Source organism: Coturnix japonica, unplaced genomic scaffold (genome assembly GCF_054131305.1).
Source record: "Coturnix japonica strain WE unplaced genomic scaffold, WE-NBRP24 Scf055, whole genome shotgun sequence".
Taxonomy (NCBI): domain Eukaryota; kingdom Metazoa; phylum Chordata; class Aves; order Galliformes; family Phasianidae; genus Coturnix; species Coturnix japonica.
In genome coordinates this window covers 153,965-165,946 of record NW_028188958.1, presented here as the reverse complement: position 1 = coordinate 165,946, position 11,982 = coordinate 153,965, and the positions used below count along the sequence as shown (strand labels likewise).

The 11,982-nt window shown below is 54.1% G+C and overlaps 2 protein-coding genes across 2 annotated transcripts; one reads left to right on the top strand and one right to left on the bottom strand.

Moving 5' to 3' along the window:
- Nucleotides 1-3,633: 3,633 nt before the first annotated feature.
- Nucleotides 3,634-7,097, top strand: LOC116652399 (uncharacterized). Its single transcript, XM_015860063.3, has 7 exons — nt 3,634-3,646; nt 3,793-4,041; nt 4,467-4,607; nt 4,705-4,824; nt 5,099-5,283; nt 6,570-6,676; nt 6,776-7,097. The coding sequence occupies exons 1-7, from the start codon at nt 3,634-3,636 to the stop codon at nt 6,915-6,917; spliced, it is 957 nt and encodes a 318-aa protein (XP_015715549.2). The 3' UTR covers nt 6,918-7,097.
- Nucleotides 7,098-8,474: 1,377 nt separating this feature from the next.
- Nucleotides 8,475-11,530, bottom strand: LOC107312337 (uncharacterized). The gene is made up of 7 exons (XM_085533197.1): nt 11,456-11,530; nt 10,970-11,216; nt 10,400-10,540; nt 10,180-10,302; nt 9,713-9,897; nt 9,247-9,353; nt 8,475-9,147 (listed from the first exon to the last, which is right to left on the bottom strand). Exons 1-7 carry the CDS (start codon nt 11,528-11,530, stop codon nt 9,006-9,008), a joined length of 1,020 nt encoding a protein of 339 aa, XP_085389323.1. The 3' UTR covers nt 8,475-9,005.
- Nucleotides 11,531-11,982: the final 452 nt, after the last annotated feature.

The following is an 11,982-nucleotide window of genomic DNA, read 5'->3' as shown; positions in this document are numbered from 1 at the left end:
CATGGTTTCCATTCCTCTTGGTTCCCCCACAGAGCTGCAGGGTAAGTTTGTGTCACCCGACCCCTGGGTCCTTCTCAGCTTCTGTTGAACTTGTTTGGTGGGACCCCCCTCTCCTTCCACTGATCTTCCCAAATTGTATTTTGTAAGGACACCTTATCCAGTTCATCCTTCAGATGGAAGTTTCTGAGCTCAGAGAAGGTGAAGATGGAGTGGGGCCATCACAGCAGTGAGAGGAGGAGGAAGAGACAGAATCTGCCTGACTGCAAACACAGACAGAGCTGTGAGATCCCAAAGGATGGCGGCTGTGGGCCAGCTGTGCACGTTGCCACCGGGAACATCATCATCACCTGGCACATCACTGTCACCTGGCACATCACTGTCACCTGGCACATCATCATCCCCTGGCACATCATCATCACTTGGCACATCACCACCTGCCTGTTCTGCTCTGGGATGGGGCAAGCAGTTCTTAGCAGGCAGTGAGGGCCACCTGCTGCCTTTAGACATTGCCAAGGGAGAGAATTTACTGTGCTCTTCCTCTAGATTCATAGAGGCACAGAATGGCCTGAGTTGGAAGGGACCTGCAGGATCACGGAGCTCCAAATCCCACCACAGGCAGGGCCACCAACCTCCACATTGATACCAGCCCAGGCTGCCCAGGGCCCCATCCAACCTGGCCTTCAACACCTCCAGGGATGGACGGGGCATCCACAGCCTCTCTGGGCAGCTGTCCCAGCACCTCCCCACTCTCACAGTGAAGAACTTACCCTGATATCTAATTTAAACCATCCCCCCTTGAGCTTAAACCATTCCTCCTTGTCCTATCATTACCTGCCCTCCTGTTCACACTCCCCTTTTAAATACTGGCAGGCTGCACTGAGGTCACCCCGCAGCCTTCTCTTCTCCATGCTGAACAAGCCCAGCTCCCTCAGCCTGTCTTTGTAGGGAGGTGCTGCAGCCTCTGAGCATCTTTGTGGCCTCCTCTGGACCCTCTCCAGCAGCTCCCTGTCTTTCTTGGGTTGGGGGCCCCAGACCCGGACACAGCACTGCAGATGGGGCCTCACAAGGGCTGAGTACAGAGGGCACCTGTCCCTGCTGGCCACCCCTCTGCTGATGGAGCCCAGGATCCCATTTGCTTTCTGAACTGCAAGCACACCCTGCTGCCTCATGTTCAGTTTTTCATCCACCAGGTCCCCCAGGTCCTTCTCTGCAGGGCTGCTCTCAAGAAGTTTTTCCCCCAGTCTGTATATACATCTGGAGTCACTATGACCAGAGTGCAAAACCTTGCACTTTGTTGTGTTGAACCTCATTAGATTCACCTGGGCCCACCTTTTGAGTTTCTTGAGATCCCTCTGAATGGCATCCCTTCCTTCCACTGTGTCAGCTGCACCACTCAGCTGGTTTCATCAGCAAACAGCTGAGGGTGCACTCAATAGCATCATGGATGTCACTGCTAAAGATGTTAAAGAGCACCGGCCCCAAGACAGACTCCTGGATGACATCACTTGTTACCGGCCTCTACCTGGACATCGAACCATGAATCACCACCCTCTGTCTGCGGCCTTATCCACCAGGTGGTCCACCTGTCAAATCCAGTTTGGAGATAAGGATGTGGTGGAGGGCCATGTCAAAGGCCTTGCTCAAGTCCATGTAAATGACATCAGTCGTCTTCCTTTTGTCCACAAATGCTGAATTCGGAGCTTTATTTGGTGCAGCTCTTTCAGGCTGTCACTTAGCTGAGCCCTCAGATGTTTGGTCTCTTCTTCCAGGCTTGAGAAGTCCCCTCTCACTGCTTCTGGATTGATCTGACAGGGAAAGAACAACAAAGAATACATCACACACAATAATCACTCCATCACAGAAGGCCACCAGATTGGTTAGGTATGACTTTCCCCTGGTGAAGCCGTGCTGGCTGTCTCGGATCACACGCTCATTCCTCGTGTGATCAAGCATGTTGTCCAGGAGGATCTGCTCCATGATCTTTCCAGAGATGAGACTCACTGTCCTGCACTTCCCTGGGTCCTCTTTGCTTCCTCTCTTATAAACAGGAGCAGTGTGATCCTTTTCCAGTCTCTGGGACTTCATCCGACAGCCACAACTTTTCCAATATGATGGAGAGCTGCTCGGCACCCACCTCAGCCAGAACCCCATGATCCATGCCATCGGCCCCATAGATTTGTACACATTCAGTCCCATGAGGTGGTCTCACACTTGCTCTGCTCATACAGTGTGGGGGGTTTTCTCCCCAGCTCCCCACCTGGAGGCTCACGGATGCGAGCTTCAGGGACATGAGAAATAAAAGAATCCTTCTCCAGCTGCCAGTGAAGACCAAGGCAAAAAACTCGTTGAGTACCTCAGCCTTCGTATCTGTTGTAGCCAGTTTTCCCTTCTCATTTCCCAGAGGAGATACACTCCCTTTGGCCTGTCCATTCTGGCCTATGTACCAGTTGAATTCCCCCTTGTTTTTGACAGCCCTCACTGTGATAAGTAAGGGTTAAGTTTGTTAGTCAAATCAAAACTCAATGGTGCTTTCTCAGGTGTCTGGGAATGTAAATATTGTCCTAAAATGTAACTAGTGTCGTGAAGGACTGAAACTAAGAAGCTGCAGGCATTGCAAACTACATATTACTGACACATCAACTGCTAGAAAATAACCAAAGAATATGGGAAAAGACTTTCAGCCCCACAACCATCAGGAGGCAGGAAAACAAATCCCCAGCAACAACCTACGACCACAGCAACAACCTGAGCAGCTCCAAGAATGCCTGGAATGTATGTAGGAGATATAAGTATAGAAATACAGAGCCAGTCCTTTGTTCAAATTGTGACCTTGGTGGAGTGTACACTCCTTCTGCACCCCGCGCTGTTTTGCTCACTTTAACACCTTCCTTAATTGAATAAAGCTGTCCCTTTAAGTGTCAGACTAGACATTGGTTTTGTCACAAGGATCTATAACACTCACCAAGTTTGGTCTGTCTGCAAGTTTGTGCAGCATCCCTGTAACTCCTCCCCAAGTGACTCACCCTTCTTTCCACTTCTTTCCATCTTGTAAAGTCCCTTTTCCGTCATTCTGTCCGGCTCCATTCCAAGTCATGCTGTTTCTTGCCTCCTCTGCCTGCTTTCTTAAGCCGGGGGGTGGAGAGCTCTCATGCTCCCAGAGGGCACCCTAGAAGAATCACAGAATCACCAGGGTTGGAAAAAACCTACAAGATCATCCAGTCCAACCATTCACCTATTACCAATAACTCCCACTAAACCATGTCCCTCAACACAACATCCAGTCTTTCCTTGAACACCCCCAGGGTCGGTGACTCCACCACCTCCCTGTGCAGTCCATTCCAGTGCCTGGCCACCATTTCTAAGAACTAATACCTCCTAATGTCCAGCCTGAACCTCCCCTGGCACAGCTTGAAACCATTCCCTCTGGTCCCCCCACGAGGAGCACTGCAGCCCCAATGGAACATAGTGAGCACTGGGAATGCTCTGAGCTGGGGAACAGCGGGTGGCAGTGGGACATTCCATGATGGAGCTGATGGTGAACGAAGGGGAAGCAGTCGGGGGCACTGAGCAGCCGAAATAGCACCGAGCATGGCCAGGGGGACAGCAGCAGTATCTGAGAGATCGTGAGAAAGAATGAGGGTGGGTGGTACTGCAAGTGGGTGTGCATATGTATAACTCCAGAGGTTGTGTCATCCTTTGTCACACTGCCCAGATCATTATAATAAAGGAGTGCCACGTTCTGACAACACATTCCAGTTACATAATTTGCATAATCACTGACACCAATTTAAGGGCAGCACCGGCTGGACACAACAGCCAGCTCTGAACGCCGGGCACCGAGTGTGTGTGAGCAAAGGGAACAGAGGGAGCTCTGCCCACCGGCACTGAGCGCTGCGAAGGAACCGAGAGGAAAGGGAACCACGAATGACTCCACTGGTGGGGAGGGGGGAAGATCTGTGAGTGCCGGGCACAGCGGGGACAGGGACTGCGACTCCAATGATGTGAGAGACATCACAGGTGCTGGTCTGCAAACAGCAGCAGGTATGGGAGGGGAGGGGAGGGCAGAGGAAGGTGGAGGGGAATGGGGAGAGAATCTTTAGGGCCATTGGGGCATTCTGAGGACGTTGGGGAAGGAAGGTTTTACAATCTTTTCTACACCCTTTTGCTTTTCTGTCATTTCAGCACCAGTGGAAGGATGGGGACCATTTGTGTCTGTTTTGGGCTGTTTCACTTTTGGGGCTGTGTTTGTCTATTTAGACTCATCTGGGGTCATTTCAGTCCTTTTTGAGTCCATTCAGTGCTGTTTCTGTGTGTTTTGGTGCTTTGTGTCCACATTTGGGGCTCATTTGGGTCCATTTACATCTTTCAGCTTTGGATACTGATAAGGCACTATTCTGCTTTTAACCCCTTGCAATACTTAAACTCACATTCAGTGTCTCGTCTCTCACTCCCATCTGCTCTCCCAGCTCCCACAACAAGACGGGCAGATCTCATCTCCACCATCCAGCAGCTCCACACAATGACAGCAGGAGGCCAACAGCGGAATTCTCCAGAGCACGAAGCAAAGCTGCTCTGCCCAGGAGAAGAAAAGCAACAGTTCAAACAAGGTAAGAGAACAGAATCTGTGATTGTCTGCTGGCACGAAGTAGGAAAGGGCCGAGTGGGGGAACAGAGCCCAATCCCATCTGTTCTCTGCCCCACCAGGCTGCAAATGGAACGTGGGCAGAAGGAAAAGTGCCCTTTTGTCCTTTGTGAGTGGAGTGCTGGTGGGTGTCATCGTGGGCATCATCATCATCATCATCATGAAGCTGGTGTTTGGGAGAGGTGAGTGCACCCAGCATCCCACTGTGGGTGCAGGACGGGGGACGATCCAAACACCCTGAGCCGCTCCCCCGGCACAGCCCCCATCCCACCTCCTGGGCGCCCACGTGGTGCCCAAACCACCTTCTGCTCCACCTTCCCAACCTCTGCCACCACTCAGCGGCATTGCCCCGTGTCTGTGCATCCCAACCCCACAGCTGCTACAGGGGAGCATCCAAGACAAAAATACAGCAGTTCCAGATCTTTGCCTCTCATTTCCCACTTGTTTCCCTTGCAGTGCTCCAGCGCTGTGAGCTGTGCTCACCGTGCCCAGAAGTTTCCCATGTGAGTCACAATGCCTGGGTCGGTTTCCAAGGGAAATGCTATTATTTCTCGGACACAGAGAGTGCGTGGAACATCAGCAGGGAGCACTGCCAGCAGCTCGGAGCTTCCCTGGCCACCATAGACAGCAAAGAGGAGATGGTGAGAGCAGGACGTGAGCCGCAGTGCCAGCACAGGGCTGGGAAGCCCAGACTGGTGGGGACGCACCAACTGCTGCCAGTGCCCCCAATTCACCCCAAGCCAAAGCCGTGAGGAGATGCCTATGGGGAAAGCAGCGGGCTGCAAGGGACAGTGTCACATCGTCATCTCCCCCCATCTCTGACCCCAGTGGGCGCTGTCCTGAGCCCTGTACCTCCATGAGGAGGGCTTTGTCCACATCACTGTGCAATGATCAAACTCCAGTGGTGGGACCTGAGATGTAGGGTGGAAGGGTGCTCCAACTGGCTCAAAGAGGACATGGCTTTGCTTCAGCAGGCTGGCTGTGTGCATCAGCAGGCTGGCTGTGCTCACTGATGGGCAAACACTGGCAGTGGGAGCCAAGATGTGTCACCAGGGGGAATTGAGATTAGGAACAAAGAGGCACAGATGGAACCAAACTTGGTGAGGGACGTTAAAAACAAGCAGGTATTGTACGGGTACATGAGTCAGCAGAGACAGGACAAAGGGAGCGTACCTCCTCTGCTAAATGGGAAAGGAGGACTGGCAGTGACTGATGTGGAGAAGGCTGAGGTTTTCTGTGAGGTCTTTGCCTCAGCCTTCACTGACAGCCAGGATTATCACATCCCTGAACCACCAAGTGGGAACTGGAGAAGCAATCTCCTCCCCATAAGCACAGAGCAAATGCGAGACCAACTAATGAGTATGAATGGTAAAATCCTTGGAGAGTTGGAGGGAACCTCTAAGGCAATCTTGTCCAAGTCCCTGTAATCAGCAGGGACACACAGCTCTACCAGGTTGCCCACGGCCTGATCCAGCCTTGCCTTGAAAGTCTCCAAGGATGGGAGACTTGAATGTATACGAGTGCATGGGGCTGGATCATGTGCATCCCTGGGTGCTAAGGGAGCTGCCTGACGTGGCTGCCAAGCCATGCTCCATCAGATTTGACATGTCGTGGCTGCCCGGCAAAGGCTCCAGGGACCAGAGATGAGAAACATGGCCAGGAGACCTCATTGCGGCCTTCCAATATTTCGAGGGAATTTATAGACATGGTGGAAACAGACTGACGTGTTGTCTGGGTACATGGTGATAGTGAGGCTGTGGACACCCCATCCCCAGCGGTGTTCAAGGCCAGGCTGGATGTGGCCCCGTGCACCCTGATGCAGTCTGTGATCTATTGGCTGGCAGCTCTGCCTGTGGTGGGGGGCTGGAACTTGGTGCTCCTTGGGGTCCTTCCAACACAAACCATTCCATGATTCTATGATTCAAAGGAATTCATGCTGCGGTTCCGGGGCCCGGCCAACTGTTGGATTGGGCTGCACAGGGCAGAAGGGGACGAGCGCTGGATGTGGGTCAATGGCAGCGCCTTCAGCAACCGGTCAGTGCGTGTGTCCGTCTGTCTGGGTGGGATCTCTGACAGGGTCTGTTTGGGATGGGCCAGGATTGGGTTTCCCATTCTGCTCCCTCCTGTGCTCAGGTTCCAGCTGCAAGACGGAGGCCGATGTGCGTATCTGAATGGGGACAGGATCAGCTCAGCCCTCTGCCACACTGAGAAGCTCTGGGTGTGCAGCAGAGCCGACGGCTGCATCCACTGGGAGCAGAAGGCATTCCCATATTAACTGATCCCATTAGCAATAAGGTCGTGGAGGTGCATGGAGCTGCGGGGTGGGAGGGGGGGGGAGGTGGGAGGGAGGGATCGACGCCGTTCGCCGTTAATGTCACTTCCAGTATCTGACAAGGAAATATTTCCACACTTCTGGGGGCAGATTTCAGGCTGTGAGTAAAGAGATTTCTGCTCACACGGACAGGTTCCTGCTTACGGCCACACAGCGCTGCCGATGGGCACTGATGCCTCTTTCTGACAAGCAGTTGTTTTCTATAGGGATGGACTTTGGTTTATGGTCACGGGTTTCATTACAGAAAGGCAGAATATCGGAGCTGTGACTGCGTGACGTCGCACAGTCAGCAAAGAGCTCCAAGAGCTCACATGTCGCTGTGCAGCAGCACGGCTGCCGCCCGGCCCCACAATCACAGAATGACCCGGGTTGGAAGGGACCTCAAGGATCATGTAGTTCCAACCCCCTGCCTGGCAGGGCCACCAAACATACACCTTTACGAGATCAGGTTGCCCAGCACAGACCCAGCACGGCTGCAGCTCCGGGGCGGCATTTCCCGTCATTTTGGGGCTGCTGTGAGGACGCGGCCCCGAGCGCCCTTATGGGGATGCGCCGGTTTGGGGTCACTTACGGGACGCCGCCTGCGGGCCCGACCCCGCCGTTTCCGTGTCCATTCTGAGCCCCATCTCTGGACCCAGGGAAGAGCCGCGGCCCCAGGGGCGGCTCCAGGAGCCCCGCTCTGCAGCCCGGGCCGCCAGGAGCCCAATCGCGGAGCGGGGCCGGCGCTGAGGAGCTCGGAGGTGCCGTGCAGAGCAACGCCGTAACGCAGCACCCAACTGACGGCCCCGGAGCGACGGGACGGACCCACGGGGACAGATCCCAGCCCGGGCGGCTCGTGCCGATGCTGCCGGCCCCGCTTCGCCATCGGCGTGTGCGGGAATCCGCCTCTTCCCAGCGCTGCTGCGGCTGTTCCTGCGTGGAACCGCTCGGCTCTGCTCGTTATCACCAGGGAAGCCGTAGGATCGCACTGTGCCTTATGGGGAGCGTCCCCTAAGGGTCCTCGAAGGTCACGGCGGCACGTTACGATCCCGCTGCGGCCGGACCCGAGGCTGGGTGCGGGCACTGCTGCTGCCTCCGGGCTCTGCATCCCATGGCGGTGCCGTCGCAGAAGGAGCCCGCGGTTCTGGAGCAGCGCGGTGGCGCAACGCGGAGCTGCTCCGTCCGTCTCTCCGCGCTGCTGCTCCGCCCTCTCTCGGCCATCCGCACTGTGCAGCCGGCAGCGCTCGGGACGGTCCGTCCCGTTCGGGCTGAATGAATGAATGCGGAATTCCAGAGTCAGAGTCTGAGCCCCCCGGCCGCGGGCCCTACGAGATGGCAGGGAAGAAGACGAGCCGAGTATATGGTGTGTAAGAAAGGCACCTTTGGTTCCATAGCGAGTCAGTCCGCTGCCTTGAGCCACATACAGCCCCAAATAACGGCTCAGACACGGAGACCCCCACAGAGAGACCTCCACTCCCATACCCGGTGTTACAGATTCCCATGACAAAACCAGACAATGTCTAGTGTGATAAATAAAGGGATAGTTTTATTTAAATAAGAAAGGTAGTAAAGTGAGCAAAACAGTGCTGGGTGCCAGAGGGGAGTCACACTCCCCTAAGGTCACAACTTGAACACAGGATCAGTTCTGTATATATAATATATATATATAAATAAATATAAAAATATATAATCTCTTGAAAACATTGCAGTCATTATTGTTGTTGCAGGGGTCATAGGTTGTTGCAGGGGATTTGTTTTCCTGCCTCCTGATGGTTGTAGGGGTGAAAGTCAGTCGTCTTGTCCATTATTTTTTGGTTATTTTCCAGAAGCTGATGTGCCCGGGCAATGTGTAGTTTGCAATTCCTGCAGCTTCTTAGTTTCAGTCCTTTACGACACCACTTGCATTTTATGACATTTTACATTCCCCGACACCTGAGGAAGCACCATTGAGTTTGGATTTGACTAACTGTACCCTTACCTATCACACCCAGCACAACGTGGAATGTTTCCCCAGTGTCGTGGCACTGCCCGAGCTGACGGGGATGGGATGCATCACTGTGGCTGCGTCCCATCCTTACAGAAGAAGGTGCTGTTGCTTCTGCTGCAGACCCAATATTTTGGTAGATGGCAGAGGGCTGAGCTGATCCTGTCCTCGTTCAGATACGCACATCGGCCTCCGCCTCGCACCTGGAACCTGAGCACAGGAGGGAGCAGAATGGGAAACCCAATCCAGGCTAATCCCAAACAGACCCTGTCAGAGATCCCACCCGGACAGACGGACACACGCACTGACCAGTTGCTGAAGGCGCCGCCATTGACCCACGTCCAGCGCTCGTCCCCTTCTGCCCTGTGCAGCCCAATCCAACAGTTGGCCGGGCCCCGGAACCGCAGCATGAATTCCTTTGAACAAACACATGTGTGATTGGAGCTGCTGGAGCACTTCCCCCTCTACACCCAAATGTCATTCCCACCTCGCTGCTGGGCACTGCACTCGGATTGGTGCAATGCTGTGTTGGAAACACTGTGGACAAAGCCCTCCCCATGGAGGTACAGGGCTCAGGACAGCACCCACTGGGGGCAGGGACACGGGGAGATGAGGATGTGACACTGTCCCTGCACAGCCCGCTGCTTTCCCCATAGGCATCTCCTCACGGCTTTGGCTTGGGGTGAATTGGGGGCACCGGCAGCAGTTGGTGCGGCCCCACCAGTCTGGGCTTCCCACCCCCATGCTGGCACTGCGGCTCACGTCCTGCTCTCACCATCTCCTCTTTGCTGTCTATGGTGGCCAGGGAAGCTCCGAGCTGCTGGCAGTGCTCCCTGCTGATGTTCCATGCACTCTCTGTGTCCGAGAAATAATAGCATTTCCCTTGGAAACCGACCCAGGCGTTGTGACTCACACAGGAAACTTCAGGGCACAGTGAGCACAGCTCACAGCGCTGGAGCTCTGCAAGGGAAACAAGTGGGCAGATGAAAGGCAAAGATCTGGAACTGCTGTGTTTTTGTCTTGGATGCTCCCCTGTAGCAGATGTGGGGTTGGGATGCACAGACACGGGGCAATGCCGCTGAGTGGTGGCAGAGGTTGGGAAGGTGGAGCAGAAGGTGGTTTGGGCACCACGTGGGCGCCCAGGAGGTGGGATGGGGGCTGTGCCTGGGGAGCAGCTCAGGGTGTTGGGAAACCCCATCGTCCCCCGTCCTGCACCCACAGTGGGATGCTGGGTGCACTCACCTCTCCCAAACACCAGCTTCATGATGATGATGATGATGATGATACAAATGATGATGCCCACCAGCACTCCACTCACAAAGGACAAAAGGGCACTTTTCCTTCTGCCCATGTTCCATTTGCAGCCTGGTGGGGCAGAGAGCAGATGGGATTGGGCTCTGTTCCCACACTCGGCCCTTTCCTGCTTCGTGCCAGCAGACAATCACAGATTCTGTTCTCTTACCTTGTTTGAACTGTTGCTTTTCTTCTCCTGGGCAGAGCAGCTTTGCTTCGTGCTGTGGGAAATTTGGTTGTTGCACTTCTGTTGTCATTGTGTGGAGCTGCTGGATGGTGGAGCTGAGATCTGCCCGTCCTGATCTGGGAGCTGGGAGAGCAGATGGGAGTGAGAGAGGAGACGCTGAATGTGAGTTTAAGTATTGCAAGGGGTTAAAAGCAGAATAGTGCCTTATCAGTATCCAAAGCTGAAAGATGTAAATGGACCCAAATGAGCCCCAAATGCGGACACAAAGCACCAAAACACACAGAAACAGCACTGAATGGACTCAAAAAGGACTGAAATGACCCCAGATGAGTCCAAATAGACAAACACAGCCCCAAAAGCGAAACAGCCCAAAACAGACACAAATGGTCCCCATCCTTCCACTGGTGCTGAAATGACAGAAATCATCCCAAAAGGGAGTAGAGAAGATTGTAAAACTTTCCTTCCCCAATGTCCACAGAATGCCCCAATGGCCCTAAATATTCTCTCCCCATTCCCCTCCACCTTCCTCTGCCCTCCCCTCCCCTCCCATACCTGCTGCTGTTTGCAGTCCAGCACCTGTGATGTCTCTCACATCATTGGGGCCGCAGCCCCTGTCCCCGCTGTGCCCGGCACTCACAGAACTTCCCCCCTCCCCACCAGCGGAGTCATTCGTGGTTCCCTTTCCTCTCTGGTCCCCCGCAGCGCTCAGTCCCGGTGGGCAGAGCTCCCTCTGTTCCCTTTGCTCACACACTCGGTGCCCCGCGTTCAGAGCTGGCTGCTGTGTCCAACGGGTGCTGCCCTTAAATTGATGTCGGGGATTATGCAAATTATGTAACTGGAATGTGTTGTCAGAACGTGGCACTCCTTTATTATAATGATCTGGTCAGCGTGAGAAAGGATGACTCATCCCCCGGAGTTATACATATGCACACCCACTTGCAGGAACATCCACCCTCATTCTTTCTCACGATCTCTCAGATACTGCTGCTGTCCCCCTGGCCATGCTCGGTGCTATTTCGGCTGCTCAGTGCCCCCGACTGCTTCCCCTTCATTCACCATCAGCTCCATCATGGAATGTCCCACCGCCACCCGCTGTTCCCCAGCTCGGAGCATTCCCAGTGCTCACTATGTTCCATTGGGGCTGCAGTGCTCCTCGTGGGGGGACCAGAGGGAATGGTTTCAAGCTGTGCCAGGGGAGGTTCAGGCTGGACATTAGGAGGTATTAGTTCTTAGAAATGGTGGCCAGGCACTGGAATGGACTGCACAGGGAGGTGGTGGAGTCACCGACCCTGGGGGTGTTCAAGGAATGACTGGATGTTGTGTTGAGGGACATGGTTTAGTGGGAGTTATTGGTAATAGGTGAATGGTTGGACTGGATGATCTTTTAGGTTTTTTCCAACCCTGGTGATTCTGTGATTCTTCTAGGGTGCCTTACTGGGAGCATGACAGGTCTCCACCCCCCAGCTTAAGAAAGCAGGCAGAGGAGGCAAGAAACAGCATGACTTGGAATGGAGCTGCAGTTCAGCCTGAGGAATAAGGGATTTTACCAGATGTGGAAGCAAATG

Bases quoted from the DNA above. Each gene is read 5' to 3' on its own strand.
- LOC116652399 (XM_015860063.3), top strand. The intron at 4,608-4,704 runs GTAAGAGAACAG...CTGCCCCACCAG, and splicing joins AAAGCAACAGTTCAAACAAG to GCTGCAAATGGAACGTGGGC. The intron at 4,825-5,098 runs GTGAGTGCACCC...TTTCCCTTGCAG, and splicing joins GAAGCTGGTGTTTGGGAGAG to TGCTCCAGCGCTGTGAGCTG.
- LOC107312337 (XM_085533197.1), bottom strand. From the start codon at position 11,530: ATGCTCCGAGCTGGGGAACAGCGGGTGGCGGTGGGACATTCCATGATG. The intron at 11,217-11,455 runs GTCGGGGGCACT...CATCAATTTAAG, and splicing joins TGGTGAATGAAGGGGAAGCA to GGCAGCACCCGTTGGACACA. The intron at 10,303-10,399 runs GTAAGAGAACAG...CTGCCCCACCAG, and splicing joins AAAGCAACAGTTCAAACAAG to GCTGCAAATGGAACATGGGC.